Source organism: Choloepus didactylus, chromosome 16 (genome assembly GCF_015220235.1).
Source record: "Choloepus didactylus isolate mChoDid1 chromosome 16, mChoDid1.pri, whole genome shotgun sequence".
In the NCBI taxonomy this organism is placed as follows: domain Eukaryota; kingdom Metazoa; phylum Chordata; class Mammalia; order Pilosa; family Megalonychidae; genus Choloepus; species Choloepus didactylus.
Window position 1 is genome coordinate 17,784,240 of NC_051322.1, and position 21,713 is coordinate 17,805,952.

Consider the following 21,713-nt stretch of genomic DNA (forward strand, 5'->3'; position numbering starts at 1 on the left):
GAAAGCTTGCTTACCAAAGGTGGTAGATGCTCTAAGCCAACTTTTCTTTGACGTCGGTTGCTTTTCCCCTCCTCCCATGCCCTCTTCATCTTTTCTGGGTATTTATTTATTTAATAACATTAAAGCACCATGGGCACTATTAGAACACTGCTTCCAGTATCGCCATTTTCCTACTATCTCAGAGTCATTTCAAATTATATTCTTGTTATCTCAGTTCCTAACTATACATGGAACCCCCATTCCCTAGTCAACTAAAGAAAATCTCAAGGCACCACTGGCAGTTAATCCTGACTTTAAAGAGCATGCTAGTCTGTCTTTCCCTAAATTCAAAAGGTAAATCACAAGTGCTTCACAGCGACCTTCAGAGTAGTCCCCAGAAATTGGCAAGTGAAAAAGAAATGTAGCGGTAAATCAGCTAAAGGTCCTTCCCTTACTTCCTATTTGTTCTCAATGAATTCAAAATAACTACTAAACTTATACTACTCTCTATCATAGATTTTAATCTCCTGCCTACAAAGCATAAATTCTGGAGGAAAGTAGCATCTTAAATGTGAAGAAAGAAAACATATTATAGGGACAATTTGTTATCATTCCTGCTTCCTATGTTATTTAGACAACAGATAGATTAAAATTTTAAGCATAGAAAATAAAATGATAAAAATACCACAAGAAAATATGGGAGAATTTTTTTCTTAACCATGGGATAGGGGAGGCTTTCCTAAGCCTAAGAACCCTGAATACCAAAGGAGAAGAGTGAAATAAAAATTGCAAACTTATACTTAGTGAAGTAGACCATAGTCAAAAGTAAACATGGAATGGATAAAAAATCTTAGTGACATAAAACAAAGCTAATTTCCCTAAATATGACAAAAAAATAAAATCCACTATAAGTCAGTAGGAAAAGTGGGCAAAGAACATGACAGGCCATTCATAATACAAATGTTACTAATTAAATATGCAAAAACAGTATTTTAACCTAACAATCTAAGAACTGCAATTTTTAATGGCGTTTTCTTCCCCCAAGACTATTTACACCACCCACTCCCTCCCATCCATAAATACAACTACTCACCACCCATTACATCCTACATCAGCACTCAATGAAGATGTGTATGTGCACTGCTGTATCCTGTAAGTGTGGGGTTGTCGGTTTAGGTGTGTGTGGGTATGTAAGGAAGAGAATGGGTCTGCCAAATGTAACGGTATTTACTTCTTCCCATGCAGGAGAGCTCCTTTTTACATAAAACTGAACATCAACTGCACCCCAGTCATACCACTTCTCTAAGAGACAACCCATAGAAATTTCTCCTCTATGTTTCAGCGTCTGGATTAAACATTCTATATCCCAGATGCAGTATATTTTTACCCCTTTGTACTTCTGCTCTTTAAAAAGCTCTCTTCCTCATATAAAAATGAACAATAATGGGAATTAATTGACTCAGTAGGTTAACTTCAATAAAAGGGAAACAAAAAGTTTTACTAAGGTAAATGATTAAATTTAAATGGAACCTAATATACAAGGAAATCTCTCTCACACCCCTAAAAATATTAACTTGTTTCCCGAGTTCACAAACTGTCTTTTTGTAAACAGGAGCAGGATATTTCTTTTTTCTTTTCTTTTGATTGAAAAGGTTTCAAAGCAGTGGCACACAACCAAATTAGCACACAAAAGTCCAAAGGTATTAAACTGAATTGTTTCAGTTCTTTTGCAACACACAAAGGTAGAGCTGTATGTATGCACCTGGATAATAAGCTACATACAATTAACTGTTAGATGATATCTTTTTAAAAAAAGAAAATCGAGTCAAGAACATAATGAATACTAAATTTTTTTAATGAACATTATGTCTGAAGGTAAATTTTTTTTTCAAAATCTATTCTTAAATTTTTCTCCCACATATTTTTTTAAAAATTGAATGGTTCTTTTTCCAACATTTCCATTCTTCTAACAATTTCAGCTTCAAGATATTGGTCAAAAGGCCACTGATTTTCTACCATTGTACCTCGTCTCAGTCAACCATCTATGTCAAAAGTTTTATCATCAATCCCCCAAAGAGAAACATCATTGATAAAATCTAATTTTCCTCAGTGCAATTAAAATATCCAGCTGGTCCATTAGAAGCTCCCCACTTACAATCTGTCAGTGATACGCAACCTCTCAAAGGCAATGAGTAGAATAAAAAGAAACTAGAAAAACCTTGAGGTAATTGAGAAACCACCAAATGTGCAAAGCACACTCAAATTTTTTGAACTTTCATTTTGAAATATAAGACACATCCAAAGATAACAAGTATACAAATTCACATTGTGGGGAAAAGAACACTAGACAGACAATCAAGACCCTGGGTTCTAACTCTGTGATTATACTGAGAGCCACTGATAGTACATGTTGGATGGATTGTATAGTATAAGAATAAAATTGTTCCGAAATTAATTAATTAATTAAACAAAACAAAAGATACTGGGTCTATTGCTAATTCTGAGACTGGCTTGACTCCATGACATGGACCAGACATTTAACCTCTATGGGCTTGCACCTTCGTCTATAAAAATATAGATGTTGGATTAAATTCTCTTTACAGGATCCTAAATTCCATATTCGAATAAAAATAACAATATACAAATCTAATTGGCCTTAAGTGCTTTTTCTCCTACTGATTCTAGACATGGGTAGACGGGAACAAAGCTCATAGCTGATTAAACCAATTTACCAACAAGTCTTGCATATTTGGATCCCTCTAACACAGTTATCATTGCAGAAAACTTTGTAAACTTTTGATTATAGAAGTATCTTGTTTTAAAAGGTAACTTAAGAACATTACTTTTACTTTTAAAAGAACATGTTTCTTTACATTCATCTGTAGCATTCTGAATTCTTTTGGGAGTAGAAGTGGCAGGGAGAGGGAAGCCAACATTATCAACTCTGTCATTACTCCTATTCCACTCCAAAAAGGTGGTCCCCTTCTGTTGGAAACCTCAGGCTGTCTTATGGATCCATCAGGTCCCAGCCCATTCCTTTCCCTATGAGAAAAGGTGGGGTGTGTGTGTGTGTGTGTGTGTGTGTGTGTGTGTGTGTGTGTGTGTGATAGTTTTAAACCCACGGACAAGACTTTCAGAATTTAAAAACCACTACAACTTCCAGCACTTCTAATTTGAGAAACAGGCTCTCTATCAGAGTCAGTCGCTGAATGTTAAGAGTTTTAAGAGACCTTAGACTTAATTCAAGCTCAACCCTGTCATTTCACTGGTGAGGAAATCAAAGCCCAGGGTAGGTTGAAATAAATGCCCCCAATTTTCCCAATTATCAGACTAGTTTCTTTAAACTACAGTACATTTTCCCTCTATCACAATGTGAGATAAAGGGGCACACATTCTTTCCAAAAGTTCTTTTTTTTTTTAAAGAAAAAGGGTACTTTCCCTTGGCCCCCTGACCCTATCAGCCAAACTAAAGAACCATAAGATGTGGCACCCAGTAAGGCACCAGCCAAACAAGCTCTCAAAATATACAAATGGAAACACGGAAAGAATTCCTTAGGAACACATAACTCATTATACAGTAAAGGTAAAAAAGACTTGTTCTGAATACAAAATTTCACTTATTGTATCATGTGTTAGGTATGAACTAACTATAAAATCCAAATTAATTATTAAATATGCATTGAGTAGAAGTACAGATCAGACTTCTTCTTGCTGTATTTAAAATCATGTCTGGCACTGGAAAAGAAGGCCCAAACGTTCTAACTATTAACTGTGGCAGGTATATGAAAAGCTCCATTCTTCAACTGCTCTTCATCAGATATGTGAGTCAGTAGTAACAGATAGCCACAAAAACAAAACTCTGATTGAAATGAATGGGAAAAATAACAAAATCACCCAATTTAAATTATCTCAAACTTCAAATATAATTAGATTTTTCACTCATCATTGAAGGGGATCCAACACAAAGTTATTTCAAATTCTAGTCAGTCTTCAACTGAATGCTTGCACATAACTATGAAATAAGACTAATTTACTTTCAGCAAGCTTTATTTGGGAAAGCATATGCCAAAAATTCTGGAATTATTTGTTTGCTAAAGTATTGAAATTTACAAACTCACAAAACATATACTACCTACAAATATGAAGTATTTTGCTCAATTTCGAATTAACTTCTGGGTTCTAAACTCAAGAGGCCACCAGATTTAAACGTAAACAAGGCATTTTATTCTGTCATTAGGTATGTTGTACAATATACTGAAACAAGCTCAAATATAAAAATAAAACAGAGAAAATAAGTACTTCAGCATGAATGTGACATAGTGGAATGGTTACACTCTGTTTCATTTAACATGCTGAAAGGTATACCAAACAATATATGGCAATACAACAAAGCTACCACAACTCTACAAAGTGTAATAACACCTCATTAATCAGTAACAGATATTATGCTTGATTCTAAAGCACAATATCATACAACTTGAAAAAGCTGCTAGCCACAGTTAACTAAATATCCTTATGTTCTTTAATCAAAGTATCATTAAGTCTGTTCTTTCCAGATACTTGAGCTTCAATTTATCAAAATTTTCTGATGCCTAGATTTGTAGTTTCATTCAGCCTTAAGTTATAAACACCTATTAAGTCTAAAGAACCCACATCGTCAACTTTTTGGTTTTGTATTAATTATAGTATCTTTAGAAAATCAAAGGTGAGTATAGAAAGGGGTTTACCCTAGAAGCACTGTGATATTAGGCCAGTATCAAAACCCCTCATTACAAGGGTTACACCAGATGAATGTGATTAAAGGGGTGGAGTGGGTTTTAGAAGGTGGGATTGGGGTTAGGGAGGAGGCTTCATTTTCCCAGACTGTTTTAGACATTTTGATAACAACTCTTTTCCTTTTTCAAAATGCCAGGCGTCTTTAAACGAATCACTTTTCTATTGAGTGGCTTCAGGATCTCTCAACTTTCACAGTACAACAATTAAACCCTTCTCCTGACCAGATAGACTGAACTGTGTTCAACCCTGGCGCATAACAAAATCATTGAACCTAAGATGCCTCATTGGACAGATGTCTCATTAAATTCATCTCAAAGTTGCGATAAAATATGCCTTTGAAAAGGCGGGGTGGGAATGGAGAGGCCACCTGTTAATTCTAAGACAACTTTGAGAAAACTGCTCTCAAAATCCTCATAGAACTCACTCACATGAAATAGAATATATTAATAGTGTGAGGCACATCTAAAATCTCCAGGCATGGGAGAAATGCCTCTGTGAGTGCATGTGTTTAACACTTCCCTGGGGACCTAAACAGGCTAGAAGGCTGAAGAATCAAGAATCACCACAGGCGGCTTAGCAAAATTCCACAAATTCATTTCAACAAATGTTTAAACAAAAATGTTAAGTATTACACTAAGCATGGATCATATACAGTGTCAACGAATATTATGTCATCAATAAAGCAAAGGCTACATTCAGGATTCTAAGTAGAAAGAGAATTAGAAACAACAAAAATATCCTATGCCTTAAAATAATGATAATCATCTTTGGATAACCAACCATTTAAAGTGGCTAGTTTAACAATCTCATAGCAACAAAAAGATTTTCAAACTGAAACTTTACAAATTCATTTACACCAATGTCCTCTCCTTAAAATCATTTCAATAAGTACAGGTGCAAGAGATACACCATTTTATTTCTATGAATTTCATAACTATGAAATTCATGGAGAGTAACTTATTCTCTAGCACTATATAACATATGAATTATAAACATTATCCAACAGCATAGTAACAGCAATAAAGCACTGTTTACAACTATGGTACAAGTAAGTATTTTAAAACTTAAAAAGTTTAGGCAAATAAGATCTTTCATGATGAGCATTTTCAGTACCTTACCAGACAAATAAGGCCATTTTTTAAAGAAACTGAATTGTCACACCACCACACTCAAAAGTTACCCACTTTAAAGATGAAGTATTAATTCTCTACTTCCCAATCAAGACTTACAGTTTAACAAATGAAGCACACTTGCATAAGAAAATAAAGAACTATTTTGTTAACTCTATTTCATATTAACTTAAAATCAAGTATGACTAGTTGTACCCAGAATATTTAGGACACTTTAAAACACTTTCTGTAAGGTCTACTTATGTGCCAGTCTTGATTCTTCACATTCTTAAAGACAGTATGATAAAAATAGAACCATCCACACTTCACAAGGAATAGCACTTCGGACTAGATGATAATATCACCTCATTACCAACAGCAACAAAAAAATAGCATATTTTCTGAATGCTTTTAACCAAGTGAAAAATTCAAGTGCAAATGAAATTCAGCATGGATTCATGGCAAATGATATGAATTGCAAAATAGAATATCCAAGCTTTTTCTTCTCAGCTCTGCCAAGGATTGAAAAACCACACCAAGAGTCAAACCTCTGTGTACATCAGTTTCTCCCTCTGAAAAGAGGACTGACACCAACTCCTCCCTAATAATGAAAGGACAAATGAGGAAATTTACATGAAAGCCCTCTAAAAATTTTGAAGACAATAAAACCCAAAGCATTATGGATGTTATCAAACCATAGTTATGAAGGAAAAGACATTACTCATTTTACATCAAAAACAACAAACATATAAATATAAAATATATAAAATACTTTAAAAACAACAAAAATAAATTTAAACCCTTTGTTCTTAAAATTAAAAGAACTGTTGAAGCACAGCCCAGTGTCACATGTTCACACGTTACTCGATACTGCTGTAATTATAGTAATAAGAACTGCCCATTGGTGTCACAGCTTAATGCTGAACCACCCCTTCCTGGTTTCCAAGCTTCCTTCTTTGATCATTCCCAGAAGAGAAAAAGGGAAGAAATATGAGACAGACAGAGATATGTTCTCAGAGCAATCCCAAAGAGTCACATAAAAATATCTTGTCCAAGATTCACTAGCCACAGAGGATGTGTTCTCCATTCTGCCAACACCCTTTCTCATTATTAAAACTTGAATTCAAATAGTTAGGCTACTAAATCTAAAAATCAGTAGAAGGACAAAAAATGTAAAACCTATAGTGTAATGCTGCCCTTCATCAATGACTCAGACTCCCCAGGGAGTCAAAATACAAGCTGGACAATGTTTGTCAGGCAATCTAAATTCCTGAATTTTCTTAAACTAAAATGATTCTCTTTCAGGTAAAATTTAGGACTTCTCATTTAAAAAGGAAATTAAATGTTAATGAACTTACACTTAAGTAACATCAGATAAAGCCATTTAAATTTTTTCATATAGATCAGGTAAGAGAACGTTTGCTTGATTGGCACAATTAACAGTTTTCAAACTAAGTTTTCATTAAACTCTGTTATTAGATAGTACCTTTATCCAATGCCTTCCAGTTCATTGAAGACTTTCATCTTACTTTACCCAAATAAATATTTAAATAGTCAAAGCAACCACAAATGGCTTTCTAAGTGTTTAAAAAATAACTTAAGTCAGATTATAATTACTAAAATTAAATTGAAAGATGACCCTCAAGACTGTGAAAGTTCTCTACTGGACAAAAAAATAGCTACTAGGAAAAAAGTAGCCAACTAGGTAAACTAAACAGACAGCAGATGACAAGTTCAATTTAAATATAGGGAAATATTCCAAAAGCTTCAAAGGCAACTTCCTAATCTATCCTTAACACTAACTACATATAAACAAAAAGATAAACAGCAGCAAATTTAAAAATAAGTTATATATGAAATTATGAACACAAATGGAGTTCAGAATTTTCCAATACCCTCTTAAAAGGCGTCATCTAAAACAAACATTAATTATCCTCTTCCTAAGGAAATAATTACTACCAAAATGTAACACTCTCCTGTAGGGGTGTCTACATCCTGTAGTAGAACAGGGGTAGTTTCTAGGAATCTTTTCCCACCTGGTACAAACTTCCAATATATGTAAAGTCCCGACAATGTTCCCAGAATAGGTGTGACCATGTTAGGTATAATAAGGCTCTTTTTTTCATCAATAATTAAACTTCCTTGCAAAAGTTTAAGTGGACTCACCATATGCTAAATTTTGTTCTATTGAAATGAATATTAATTCAGAAATCTTTGGTACATTAAGTTTATAAATTTATGATTTAAATGAACTCAACTTTGTATTTAAAACAAAATAAGCAGTTAGACATCTATATAATAATTAGGTGTCCTCCTTCTGTGACACTTGTACATGGCTACATATTCAAGAACAGGTTGGATACTATGTGTGATATTCACATTTTATTATTTTTATGAGCGTATACAGTGAGGTATATATGTATTTATGCAGTGCGTACAGAAGTAAAGCAAATAAGTTCAGAATGAGGTAACTATTACTCTTAAAAAGCAAAACAAAGATTAAAATGACCACACCAGAAATTTAGAATTGAACAAGCAAGAGCACTATCGAAGGGAAGCAAAGATACCAACTTCATAACTGACACCCAAAACCTTTCCCATGGACATTTATCAGGCTCAACAGATCCAATCATGAGCAAAACAAGGATACCAAACTTTCAGAACTCTTTCTACATAAAAAATGTTCAAATGCTGTTAATATATCTCTTGCTTTATATAGATTACCTTCAATGTAATCAGCTTGGTTATAAGGACATTTGACATTCTCATGTTAACAATATAACCCTTCTCATTCCAAGTGTGATTACAATTTAATGCTTCTGTAAAGTAACAATATTTTACAAATTACATGAGAATGGGCTAAAGTTCCTGCTCCTAAATAAAAAATAGTGTATTTTTTCTGGCCATGAACTTTAAAAAGGTATGCCATCCAGTTGAGAGTTGAGACATTATCTTCAGATATTACAAATGCTCTTGTATCATGACTTGATTTTCTTTATAAGGCAAAAATCTATCAGAGATCCACTGAAGAATTTCAGAAACACTTCAATTAAACTTAGATGAACATCCCACCAGGAATGCTACTGGTCTTGCATGTGAGAGAGTAAAGATTTCTTCATTAAAACTGACTAAACTGCCACAAGGACACAAGGTGGGCCATTAAACATTAAATTTGAAAGAATGGCTACAGATTAATAGTTGCAAGTATGATTATTTTCCCACCATCACCTACACCCCAGAATAGTAAAGTAGGGAATTTAACTCTCTCCTATTTTAATTTTGCTATGATGACTTTATCTTAAATAAAAATCCTTATCACTAAGAACATAATTCTTCAATCCAGAGGAGTGAAAGGATACAAACAATTTATAAAGCTCAAATACAACAATCAGAATCTAGAACTCCCCTAATGTAGCATCGTCCAAGTCTTCAGCAAAAAGAGAAACATTTCATTCCTCACCCCTAGTCAAATTCTTGATCTGGGACTGCAAAAAGAATGGGGAAGATTTTAGGTCACATCCGAAGAGAGAGTGAACCACTTAATTTCTTATCGTGATTCGTGTTACAAGTCATATTGCAATGTCCACTTCTGACTATACAGCTTGGAATAAATTAAGGAAGGAAACAGGTAAGATCATTTTGATGCAAGATTCAAACTTATAGAGGAAACTGAAATAAAGCAAAAAACTGCTGGAACAAGTATCACCAAAAAGGATCCTATTTGTGACTCTGGACAAATAAGCATAGCAGGGAGCTGAACAGGTCCCTCAGGAGACAAGGTAGGAGCTGCTGATGGTATATGTTTAGAGCTAGACTGGTAAACTGTGAACAAAAGCGTGAGGAGGTGCTCTTGGGCATTTTTGTTAAACATTTTCTCTGTCAATATTAGGTGCACGTGACGGTTTATCTGAAATCCCAAACTGCCCCAAACCCCATATGCCCAGGAGGAGAGGCCTGAGGGAAGCACGTTATTGAAAGTGCTACTGCCTATTTCGGGAGTATCTGCTTTCTGTATTTCCTGGCGATTCTGCCACCTCTTTCACATTACTTTCCAACCTCTAAGCCCTCAATACTGACTAAAAACTCACCGGTTAAAAAAAAACTGCTCAACTTGGCATTGCGTAGATGGCCTGCGAGTAACAAAGACTCCCCAGGACCTGTATTTACTCTTGCGTTAGGCAAACAGACGTCAAATTTGAATTATTTCTCAGTACTTGGAAGCGTTTACGCGCCACACGTCAAAGTGCAGGTGAGCGCCTTACCTGCATAGAAGCGGATGAGGCTGCCAATCTCCGAGTCCATGCCTTCCTCCTGCACCCTCCACAGCTCCCCAAATCCCAGTTGGAAGAGGTAGTCGTTTTGGATCTGCAATGGCTTCTCGTCCGCCTCCAGGCGCCGAGTGGTCTCTCCGTGGAGCTGCACGTACAGGGTGGGCGGTGGGGGCGTCTTCTCCGCGGTCGCCGCGCTCCCACCGGGGGCCGACTGGGTGCTGCCAGTGGCTGCGGCGGCGGCCGCCCTGTCCTCCCGCGGCCCATCAGGGGCGGCCCCGCCCGGGCCGTCGACGCCCCTCGGGGCTTTCGGCCGCGACGCAGGCGGGGAGGCCGTCGGAGATGGCTGCAGGGCGCGGAGGTCGCCGCGCCGCTCCGGGGAGCGGCAGGGGAAGCGGGGCTGGTCCGAAGCCCCCGTCGGGGCCGGGGATGGGTCCGTCTCGAGCTCCGACGACGACGACGACGACGACGAGCTGCCGCTGCCGCTGCCGCCGCCGCTGCTGTAGGGGTCCAGCCGGTCAGACACGCTCTCAGCGCTGGGGCTCAGGCTGAAGCTCTCGGTGTCCGAGGCCGGGCCCGCGGCCGCGCCGTCCAGTGGCTGCCGGGCGCTGGGAGGGGAGGCTGGGCCCCCCACGACCGGGTGGCCGGGACTGGAGTCGGAGGGCACGGGGCTAGCGCGTGCAGCGCAGCCCACCCACCCGCCCTGACCTCCGGGCAGCTGCAGGTCCGCGGGCGGCGAGCGCGGCCGGCCCCCGACGGCGCCCAGCCCGCTCCCCCCGGGCGGCGGCGCCCAGTCCCGCGGCTCAGTCCGCACCGGCCGGGACCCGGCGTCGGGGCCAGGGGCGGCGGCAGGGCCGGCCCCCCTGCCCAGCACCTTGACCATGCCGCCACCGCCCTTGTGGCCCAGCTGGAGCAGGCGGGCGGCCACCTCGCCGGCCGTGGTGTCCAGCGTGCAGAGCACCGGGCGCAGGTAGGTGGAGGCCGAGTGGCGGTCGAAGACGTGCACGCAACCGCGCTGGAGCTGCTGCCTCACCCAGTCCCGGTCCGACGGCTGCAGCTGCATCATCTGCCGATGCTTCAGGAGCAGCGTCTTCCTGTCCAGGCTCCGGGTGCACAGCGACGCCGAGGCCGAGCAGGAGGCGGCGAGGCCGGCGGCGCCAGGGGAGTGCGCGGCTGCAGCGGCCGAGGACGACGACGAGGACGACGAGGCGGTGGTGGCGGCCGCGGACAGATTCCTCTTGAGCCGCCCTTTCCTCAGCAGCAGGGAGTTGGCGCCGCTGCCGGCCCCGGGCACAGGGGCAGCCCCGCGGGCGGGGGGCTGGGGCGCCCCGCACCTCCTCCTGCGACCGGTGCCTCCCGCTCTGCCCTGCAGCGACCCCGGCGGCGCCTCGGCGGGGGACTCTGCCCGCGCCCCGCCGCCGCCGCCGTTCCCGCCGCCCGGGACCGCCGGGGTCAGCACCGGCTCCGGGCTCCGGCCGCCCCCGGCCGCCGCCGCCAGAGCCGCCGCGGCTGCTGCTGCTGCCGCCGCCGCCGCCGCCGCCGCCGCTGCCGCCGCCGCTGCTGCTGCGGCCGCCGCCGGAGCCGGAGCTCTGTCCCCCCTGCCGGTCTCGGGGAGTCGCTGCGCCGTAGCCGCGGCGGCGGGCTCCATTGCAGTGGGGTTTTGCGTTTCCCCCCCAGCTCCGGAGGCAGCGGGCGGAGAAGGAGGAGGTGAGGCGAAGGTGGGCGGCGGCGGCGGCGCGGGGACAAGGGAGAAGCCAATGGCGTTCGGCGCGGCTGTTCCAGGGAATTATGTGGCAATTCGGAGCATTCCGTCGTCGGTGTCTCGGTGTTCCATCCCGCGCGCCCGCCCGCCCGCCTGCCCGCCTCGCTGCCACCGCCTCCCCCCGCACGCGCCCTCCCCGCCGGGGCCGCGGTCTCCCAAGCCCCGGCCCCGCCCCTCCCCCGCCTCACCCGGGCAAACCAGCGGCGGGGCTCGGCTCATTGAATATTAATCAGGCGCCGGCAGAGGGAAGGCGCGAGACAGACGGGGCGGGCGTTCCGCGGCGACCTCATGAATATGCACCGCCAGTATTACGGCATTCTTGGGACGAGTGGGGAGAGCCTGAGGACAGTAGGGAGGCGGGGCTTCAGGGTAAACAAACGTGACGCGTGCGCGGGGAGGGGGCAGTTTCCCAGGAGGTCCCGGAGCCGGCCTCGCCCGCCAACCCCCTTCGGAGAGCGGGCGGGAGAGAAGAGGCGCGCCGTCCATCTCGGGAGTTGTAGTTCTATCGCCGTTGCAGGCATGCTCAAGAGTAGCATGGGGAACTACAAGCCCCAGTGAACCTTAGGTCCCGCCGCTCCTGGCCGCCGGCCGTTAAGTGTGGACTGCGGGTATTGTGCCCTCTGGTGTTGAATTGTGTGCGGGTGGAATGTTCCTTGTGGCGGTTCTTTAACTTGTGCCTTATCGGCTCATCCCCGCTCTCCAGATGACTTTTATTTTCCCTGCTAATTGCAAGTGAGGGCTTTGAGGAACTCTTAAGCTTGGTCCTTGGTTCTCACTTCCACCCTTTGTATGAGATACAATTACAAACCCACACATCACAGGATAACTGGCCATCGACGTGGGCCAGCCACACCTTGATCTCATTTTTTTGAGGCCCAATTTTCCTAACTTGGACAATTGTTGAATGTGCTTGGTGGAAATAGCGCAACCCTGAGCCCGTCTTCTCCCACTCCTGTGTGTGAGTGTTTTCTTGAAATCTGAAGTAGCTTAATGGCAAGAAACCAGCGAAAAGTAGAAGGGAGGTTGGAGGGGAGGTACGGTGAGATGTGATACAGGGTGCTTCGTGTTTTCTCTGTTACATCTTCTCTGGGTTTTTTTCTTTCAGAACTGAGAAATAAAATTATTTGCAATGTAGCAGTAGCTGCATTTTCTAGTCAGTTAAAACAATATTGTGATGCTCCCCTCCCTAGTGAGGTTCCGAAGTTCCGTATGTTGTCGACCGTGTCCTCAAATACTTCTGGTTGTCTTTCCGTTCTGTTTATGGTAAAACTGAAACCTTCCCATCTTAAAGGTGCCTGCTAGTCAGTAGGTGGTTCCAGATACTGGCACTACTATACGTTCCAGGTGGTCAGTGAGCCAAGGTGGGGGAGTACGAATGCAACATAAGCATTTAAAGAGAAACAAGTCTCAGTGTTCGCTACAGATGGACAGAGAACAGGCTCAGCTACATGTAACATCAAGTGGAGGCAGTGAAAATAATGTGGTTTAGTGAAAATAAAGATTCAAAGAATGGAAAAACCTTTCAACACAAAATTTTGCCATGGTCTAAAATACAAGTGTGGTTATTGCCCTTAGTGCTCTGAAGAGTCCACCCTTTAACTTTCCTCACATTTCCTGCCTGGCATAAATGGCTCCAACTGTCAGCTATTATTTAGATGAAATCCTTTTCAGCAGGCTGCTTTAGAAACTATTAATTGTGTGTTCCCAGAATTTATATATATATGAACAAAGGCAGCTTACTATTTAAAGGAATTTAGTAAACCAACCCTTCTTAATTGAATTACCATCCCCCCAGATTGTTTTATAAATCTGGATTTTCACATGACATTTTTGGAAATTTTTCAGCTAAATTCTATCCAGGTTCTGCCTTAACTTCAAAAAACGTTAAACTTTGGGGTGAGGAGGGAGTGAGAGAAAGATCAACTGGAGTTTATAGTTAAAATAATAGAAACTGATAAGGACAAGGTAAGTTGCATTTAGGCTCTCCACATAGTTTCATTAAAAAAGAAGGAAACTACCATAACAAAAAATAAATATTTCTCTTAATGATTCTTGAAATTCCTGAAAATGATTCCTACATATATTTTTAAAGTCATCCCTTGGACCCATGAAACTAATTTTTATTCCATTTAAATTCAGTTAACAGCACAGAATGCAAATTATTCCAACAGAGATAAAATATTGAAGTCAATTAATTTAACAAATAATTATAAACATATATTACATACCAGTCACTGTATTACACCAATTGAATAAATCAGACATTGTACCTGCCCTCAAATAGTTTATAGATTAGAAAGAAAGACCTGCAAAGATTGAGATAGGTGTGGGGAAGGGAAAATACAAGGTGCCATGGAAATGCACACCTTAAAAGAGGGGAACGAACCTAGTCTAGGAAGTCAGAAAATGGAGACCTAACTTAGGATGAAATTTTGTGGAACAAATGAAACTAAGTACTTGTTGAAAGGATCAATCTCTGAAAGAAGGAAAAGAGTCAGAGAAAGAGAAGGATAATGAAGATAAATTTCAATTACATTAATCTATACTTTGTCTTGAGTATCCCCTAACACAAACTACTAGTTCTAGAAATTGAAAGAACAGTATTTTAATTTAGCCATCCTCTAATAAAATTTAAAAACAAAGCACATGTTAAATTTCAGTACTAAAACACTGATTCTTCACATCTTCTCTTTGTATTCATTAGTTCCTTAGTTAATTTCCTACAAACCTCTTTAATTTTTCCTATACTAAGAAATGTCTATTAACTACAATATTATCTGCTTTCTAGGTTATATTTCTATAGCTAATTAACAAGCTCTAGAAAAGTTTCTTCTAAACATAACTTCTGCCACCATTAGCCCAATGTCCATTAGCATCCTCTCTAAGAAATTATAATACTGTTGTTATTTAGCTTTACGCATTTGCCACAAATATGCCTTTTTATACACTAGAAATTTTGTTTACCCTTTAAAAATATTTCTAACTGTAACACCTCCTTGAAGGGGAAAAAAAATTACTATAAGAATTTAGTACTCAAAGTATTGGAGGGGGAGGGATTGGGAGAGTCATATATTCCTAGACAACAGAAACTTGGTATGAGGGATTACTAAATTGGGTTAAAGGAAATAAAGTATCTCAGCATGAAGAAAAAAGAAATGCATTCCCCCCTTTAGGAAAAAAAAGTGGGTCGGGGGTGAAGGAATATACAGTACAGTTTCACTAGATTTCATGCTAAGTCTGTGACATGAAAGATTCCATTGAACCCAGGATAATAAAAATCCAAGTGGAGGGGAGAGCAGAAGGGAAAGGGTCCACGAGGTGATCCCTCCCTTGTGCCACCTTTAATAACCTCAATAAAGTTATGAAACTTTGGGGTGAGAGGAGATTCCTAAAGAGAAGACAGTCCTCTCCACCAGCTTAGCTAGAACCTTGTAGTTGAAATAACAGAAATGATAAGGACAATGAAACTTGTACTTGGAGCTTGATAGAATCATGGAACATCAACATGACCATATGTGCCAACCCACACTATACAATTTTTCTGAATAAGAGAAATATTTCAGTAAAGGGCAAATGTCTTGGAATTGCAGCTTCTCCTACTTAAATACAGTGGGGAATATGCCCAGCATTCTAAAACCATGTAGGTCATGAATGCCCCCTTTAAAGTGTTGCAAATATACAATCTAATATCACATTTCTGACTAGCCCTACCTTTCCAAAAATCACATCTTAAAATGCTTCAAGATAATCCTGAAGGGAAACATCAGACAAAAGTTGCAAACCCTGATGCCAACTTGTTAAGATATTTTCACAGTTATGTTTAGAAAAAGAGAACATAATTTTCAATTTGCTGCCACAGTTTACTTTATGCTGTGTGATTTATAAGTAACTTGCTGTATTCTGTATCTAGGTTAGTCCTAGTTTGCATCCTTAGATCTAAGATAAAAGTAAACCATCTTTGGATTTATTTACTTCTAATATAAGCAGTTGGAATTTTAATGGGGACAGGAATTGATAGCTGGATGGTTTCAGTCTGAATTGTAAGGGGCTCAGCGGTGTCCAGAAATAAACTCAAAAAATGTAACATATTATGTAATACATTTAGTTAGTATATTGTGAACAAGGGATTTAATTATAATTATAATTTAATTTTATATCCCTTGAGCTTCTGGTGGTGTACCATGCCTAAATTGTTCACTCTTTACTAATTTCTTTTTACTATGAGGGGCCTGTTTAGCAAATTACTGCTCTAGTATCTAGTGCACTAGATATGGGCCTCAGGTGGCCCGACTGAATTAATACGTTCACTGCTCATTGACGGGATGGAGACCTGCCGGTCTCTCTAACGGCTTATCCCTCCCTCATAAAATTTATAATTTGAACTCTATCAAGAGCTTAGATTGCCACTATCATCTTAAGTGGTCCATTTGAGATGTGGCTTGACAGTGTTTCAGATTTTAGGGCACACTTTATTATCCCGTAATTCTTGGTCTTTTTCTTAACTCGCACATCCTGCTTCAAAGGATTAAACAGATGTTCTGTACATCACAACAATTAAATTTTAGACCAAGAAATAGAGGCCCCTTCCCATGACAATGTAAGTTACCTGGGACATTCATTCAACAAGTGGTTATTGACCTTTTTTGTGTGCAGGCACCAGCAGTAAACAGTACAAGCAAAAATACCTGCCCTAATAAAACTTATATATAGCCACTGCCACTGTTTAAAAACCTTCAGTTAAAATCAACCTATTCCCTCCTTTGGTACAGTTGGTTCTGTTTAGGCCAATGGAGTATATGAAAATCCAGATATACAAATTTTATATATAAGGGTAAAAACATTTTTCCCACAGTATTCTTTCCCTCAAAAATGAATTCTTCACTCTATTATTTTAAATAGTGGGATCCTATAACAGTAATACATTTAAAATATGTTAATTTTTAAAATTTTACTTACACACAGTTTTTTAGAAACATATTTTGGTTTCTAACCTGTACCAAGGCCCTAATACTCCTTCCATCAGGATTCATAGCCAACAAACATTCTTCCTACGTCATCTCAGAGCACATCCTCTGATTCTTCCATGAGTAAAAATAGAGAAGTGTCCTCCAAATAATGATTCCCCTATACTTACACACATTAATGATACCTGAAGCGGCGGCACAGGTGTCCTCTTTTTTGCCCCACAGTAGAGAGATTATAGGAGACACCACCAATCCCTAGAAATGGTGCCCTTTTCCCCTTTCCCTCCCACCGCATCCAGTGGTCTGGAATCCTCGGAGGTTTGTACCACTCTCAGAAGGAACAGTCTGAAATTTAGAGCACTGCTTATCAGGAACTAGTTAAGTCCCCTCACCCCAAAAAATATCAGTGGCCAAGCGACAGTTACTAACTTTTTTTACTCCTTCATTCAAACATTTATGGGGTCTCTGTGATATGCCAGGCACTATAATAGGAACTGAGGATATGACAGTGAACAAAATGGATGCAATCGTTGTCCTCAAAAACGTTTTAAATTTATCAATAACATAAAAATACTACTAAAGAAAGTTCATTTTAACACAAAAAAAGTAGGAAAGACAAATCTTAGCATAAAAGGTTGTCCCTTTAAGTTGAACAAGTTAACTTTATGAAAAATCCTTTACTTCGTCCTTTTTCTTTTCATTTTACCACAGATTAAGAAAAATATCACAGACCAGTATAAGCTCTCAGCTTGTCATTTGGGAGTCACAGCTCCAGAGCTTGGAAAGATCTGCTATCTCTATTACCCTGCCATTCTACAGCCAGTAATAGATGGTTATGATAAATGGGAAATACAGAGCTGTGACTTTGAAGAATTTAACAATTGAGAACCATCTGTTGTTGCCATATGGAGGAAAATATTACAAAATATGGCCAAGGAACCAGTACAACATGTATATATTGGTTATATTTATGATATGTGTGGTCTTCCCATAGCTTTCTTGTAAAGTTGCGATGCCATGAAACCCAAGCCAAGGAGCCTGTGCTCATGCTTGGGTAGGGGCATTAAAAAATGAGATTTAATAATGGTGACAGTGGCAAAATAACATTCTCATTCTCTTGCACACTTCACAGTTTGTGCAGCTACAATGGTAGCTTCATGTAATATTTTTGGAAGTTTAATAATGTTCAAATTAGAAAGTCAGAAATCTTCATTCTATTACTGGTTCTATACTAACTAGCTAAGTATGACCTTGGGAAGAAATTTGACCTCAAGAAGCCTTCCTTTGCTGATAAATGAAATGAAAGGGTTGAACTACATAGTGTCTCTAAAGTCTCTTCTGGCTCCAAAGAAATTTCTGATTTGGCTTAAAGCAAAATTGCCTAATTTGGAATATTGGCAAATGTCTTTGTTAGTCACAAAGCAAAAACTTTCACATTTAGATGCTGTTAATTTGAAATAGAAAGCCTTCTAAGACTGATTTTGCCATTTAAAATAATTTTTAAATGCATTTAGAACAACAGCAAGCTTATTCTGACATTTAAGAAAACTGCTAGGTTTTCAGTCCTTTGAAATATGAATTTGTCATGAATGGGAGTCAGTCCATGAAAACACCATCCACTGCTTCGGATTCCCAAACGCCAGTCTTGATCAGTTTTCCCTTTTACGGACATGAATTGGAATAAACCTCATTAGCACAAAGTAAGGTCAAATCACAATAGCTTAAAAGTCAGTTCCAGTGAGCACAGCTGCCCAGGAGTATGGAAGAGGATGTTCAGAGTGGCAGCATTGGAAATGCCAGAAACTAAAATCAACCCAAATGTTCATCAACAGTAGAATGGAAAAATACATTGTAGTATAATTGTATGTTGAAACAGAAACGGTGACAAAAATGAATAAATTATTGCCATGCTAAATTATATAAACGGATATGAATGAAACTTAAAAACATGCTTAGTAAAAGCAGCCAGACACAACAGAATACTTACCATGTGATTCCATTTATGTCAAGTTCAAGAACAAGCCAAACCAATCTAAAGTTTTTTAGGGATGCAATTTAGATTGTAAAACTGAAATGAAAGGAAAAGGAAGTAAATAACTCAAACCAACTGGGGGAAAGTGAGAGGATTGTGATTAGACAGGAACACATGGGGGCTTCTGAGATGCTGACACAATTCAGTTTCTTGACCTATGATTTATAAAAATTTATTAAGTTCATTCTTGGTTTATTCATTTGACTGTCTTGTGTTTCATAATAACAGCTATTTTTTAAAGTTCAACTGTAAGGCTCTTGTTACAATCTGAATTTTCAAGTTTTATCCATTATTAAAAGTTTACAGTTATATTAAACTTCCCAGAATTTGTTTAATTCATTGATGATTTTATTCATAATTTAAAGTAATTGATGAATTGTATATTCAACATAATTTGAAAGAACTTTAAAAATTACTCTTCGTTGTAACAGTATTATAAGTACACTGTAGAAAGTTTGAATAATATTGAAAACTATAAAGATGCAGAGATGAAAAAAAATCCAGTGACTCAGAGTTGTTTTGGCATATTTCCTCCCAAGATTTTTTCTGTGCATTTTAATGTAGTAGAGATCATAATGTAGCTACAATTTTCTATCCTGCTTTTTTCACTCAAAACTATGCCTTAAGCACTTTTCCATGTTATTAAAAGCTCTCTGCAAGTATAATTTTTGTGTGTTTTTTTAAATAGAGAAATTGTAGGTTTACAGAAAAATCATGCAGAAAATACAGTTTCCATATACCCCCCTTACACACACAGACTTCCCTATCATTAACACTGTGCAATAGTGCATTACCATTGTAATAATTGATGAAACACTATTATTATGATTATCCCATTAATTATAGTCCATAGTTACATTAAGGTTCACTGTTTGTTTTGTACAGTCTTATGAGTTTTTTACATTTTTATTCTAGTAATATATATATATAACCTAAAACATCCCCTTTTAACCAAATTCAAATATATAATTAAGTGGTGTTGATTACATTCACAATGTTGTGTTACCATCACCAGCATCCATTACCAAAACTTTTCCATCATCCAAAAAAAAAAAAAACTACCAGCTAAGCATTAACTCCCCATTTCCTACCTTCACCAGGGCCCCTGGTAACTTCTATTCTAGTGTCTGACTCCATGAATTTGTTTATTCTAATTACTTCATTTCAGTGAGATCATACAAATTTATCCTTTTGTGTCTGGCTTATCTCACTCAACATGATGTCTTCAGGGTTCATCTATGTTGTTGAGTGTATCAGAACATCATTCATTTTCACGGTTAAATAACATTCGAATGTATGTGCATACTGCACTTTGTTTATCCATTCATCTGCTAATAGACATTTGGGTGGCTTCCATCTTTTGGCAGTATCCTGCTAGAATTATGTTGAGGATTTTTTAATCTATATTCATAAGGTATATTGGTATGTAATTTTCTGTGATATCTTTATCTGGCTTTGGTATTAGGGTAATGCTGACCTCGTAGAACAAATCAGGGAGTGTTCTCTCCTCTTCAATTTTTTTGGAAGAGTTTGAGCAGGATTGGTGTTAATTTTCTTGGAATGATTGGTAAAATTCACCAGTGAAGCCATCGTCCTGTGGTTTGCTTTGTTAGGAGGTTTTTGATTACTGATTCAATTTCTTTAATTGTTATTGGTCTGTTGAGATCGTCTATTTCTTTTTTATTCAGTATAGGTAGTCTGGGTGTTTCTAGGGATTTGTCCGTTTCATCTAGGTTATCTAATTTGTTGGCATACAGTGGTTCATAGTATCGTCTTATGATCCCTTTTATTTCTGTGGAGTCAGTAGAAATGCCCCCTTTTCATTTCTGATTTTAGTTCTGTCCTCTCTCATTTTTTCTGTCAGTATAGCTAAAGGTTTGTTGACTTTATCAGTCTTTTCAAAGGACCAGCTTTTGGTTTCATTGATTCTATTGTTTTTTATTCTCTATTTAATTTCATTTATCTCTGTTCCAATCATTACTTCCTTCCTTATGCTCACTTTGGGTAGTTTGCTCTTCTTTTACTAGATCCTCCAGTTGTGAGCTTACGCCTCTGATTTAAGATCTTTCTTCTTTTTCAGTGTAGGCATTTAGAGCTATGAATTCCCTCTCAGCAATGCCTTTGCCTCATCTCATAAGTTTTGAAATGTTGAGTTTTCATTTTCATTTGTCTCAAGATATTTCCTAATTTCCCTTGATTTCTTCTTTGACCCACTGGTTGTTTAAGAGTGCATTGCTTAATTTCCACATATTTGTGAATTTTAATTTTCCTTGATTTCTTCTTTGACCCACTGGTTGTTTAAGAGTACATTGCTTAATTTCCACATATTTGTGAATTTTTCAGTTCTCCTCAGTTACTGTTTTCTAGCTTCATTCCATTGTGTTTGGAGAAGATACACTGTATGATTTCAATATTTTTTAATTTAATGAGAATAGTTTTGTGACCTAACATATGGTCTATCCTGGGGAATGATCCATGTGCATTAGAGAAGAATGTGTATTCTGATGTTGTTGGGTAAAGTGTTCTACAGATGCCTGTTAGGTCTAGTTGGTTTATAGTGTCATTCTTCTGTTTCCTTATTGATCTTCTGTCCAGATGTTCTATCCATTATTGAAAGTGGTGTCTTTTAGTTTCCTTGGTGCTAAAACTAATTCCATGCAATGGGTTGTCTTAACAACAGGAATTTATTGGTTCACAGTTTCAGAGGCTAGAAGGCTTGCTTCCTTCCAAGGTTCATGTCTTTGGGGTTCCTTGGCTTTTCCATTACATGGTAATGCACATGGTGATGTCTTCTCCTTTCTCTTCCAGTTCCTATTGACTTCC

At 39.3% G+C, this 21,713-nt stretch overlaps 1 protein-coding gene across 1 annotated transcript in view; it reads right to left on the minus strand.

Annotated features, from left to right (window-relative positions):
* The window catches only part of PHLPP1 (PH domain and leucine rich repeat protein phosphatase 1), a 268,488-nt gene extending 256,572 nt beyond the window's left edge, over positions 1 to 11,916 (minus strand). The window contains exon 1 of the mRNA XM_037806377.1: positions 10,127 to 11,916. Within this exon, the coding sequence (XP_037662305.1) occupies positions 10,127 to 11,780 (1,654 nt within the window). The 5' untranslated portion in view covers positions 11,781 to 11,916. The remainder of the gene's footprint in view (positions 1 to 10,126) is intronic.
* Between the last annotated feature and the right edge of the window lie 9,797 nt (positions 11,917 to 21,713).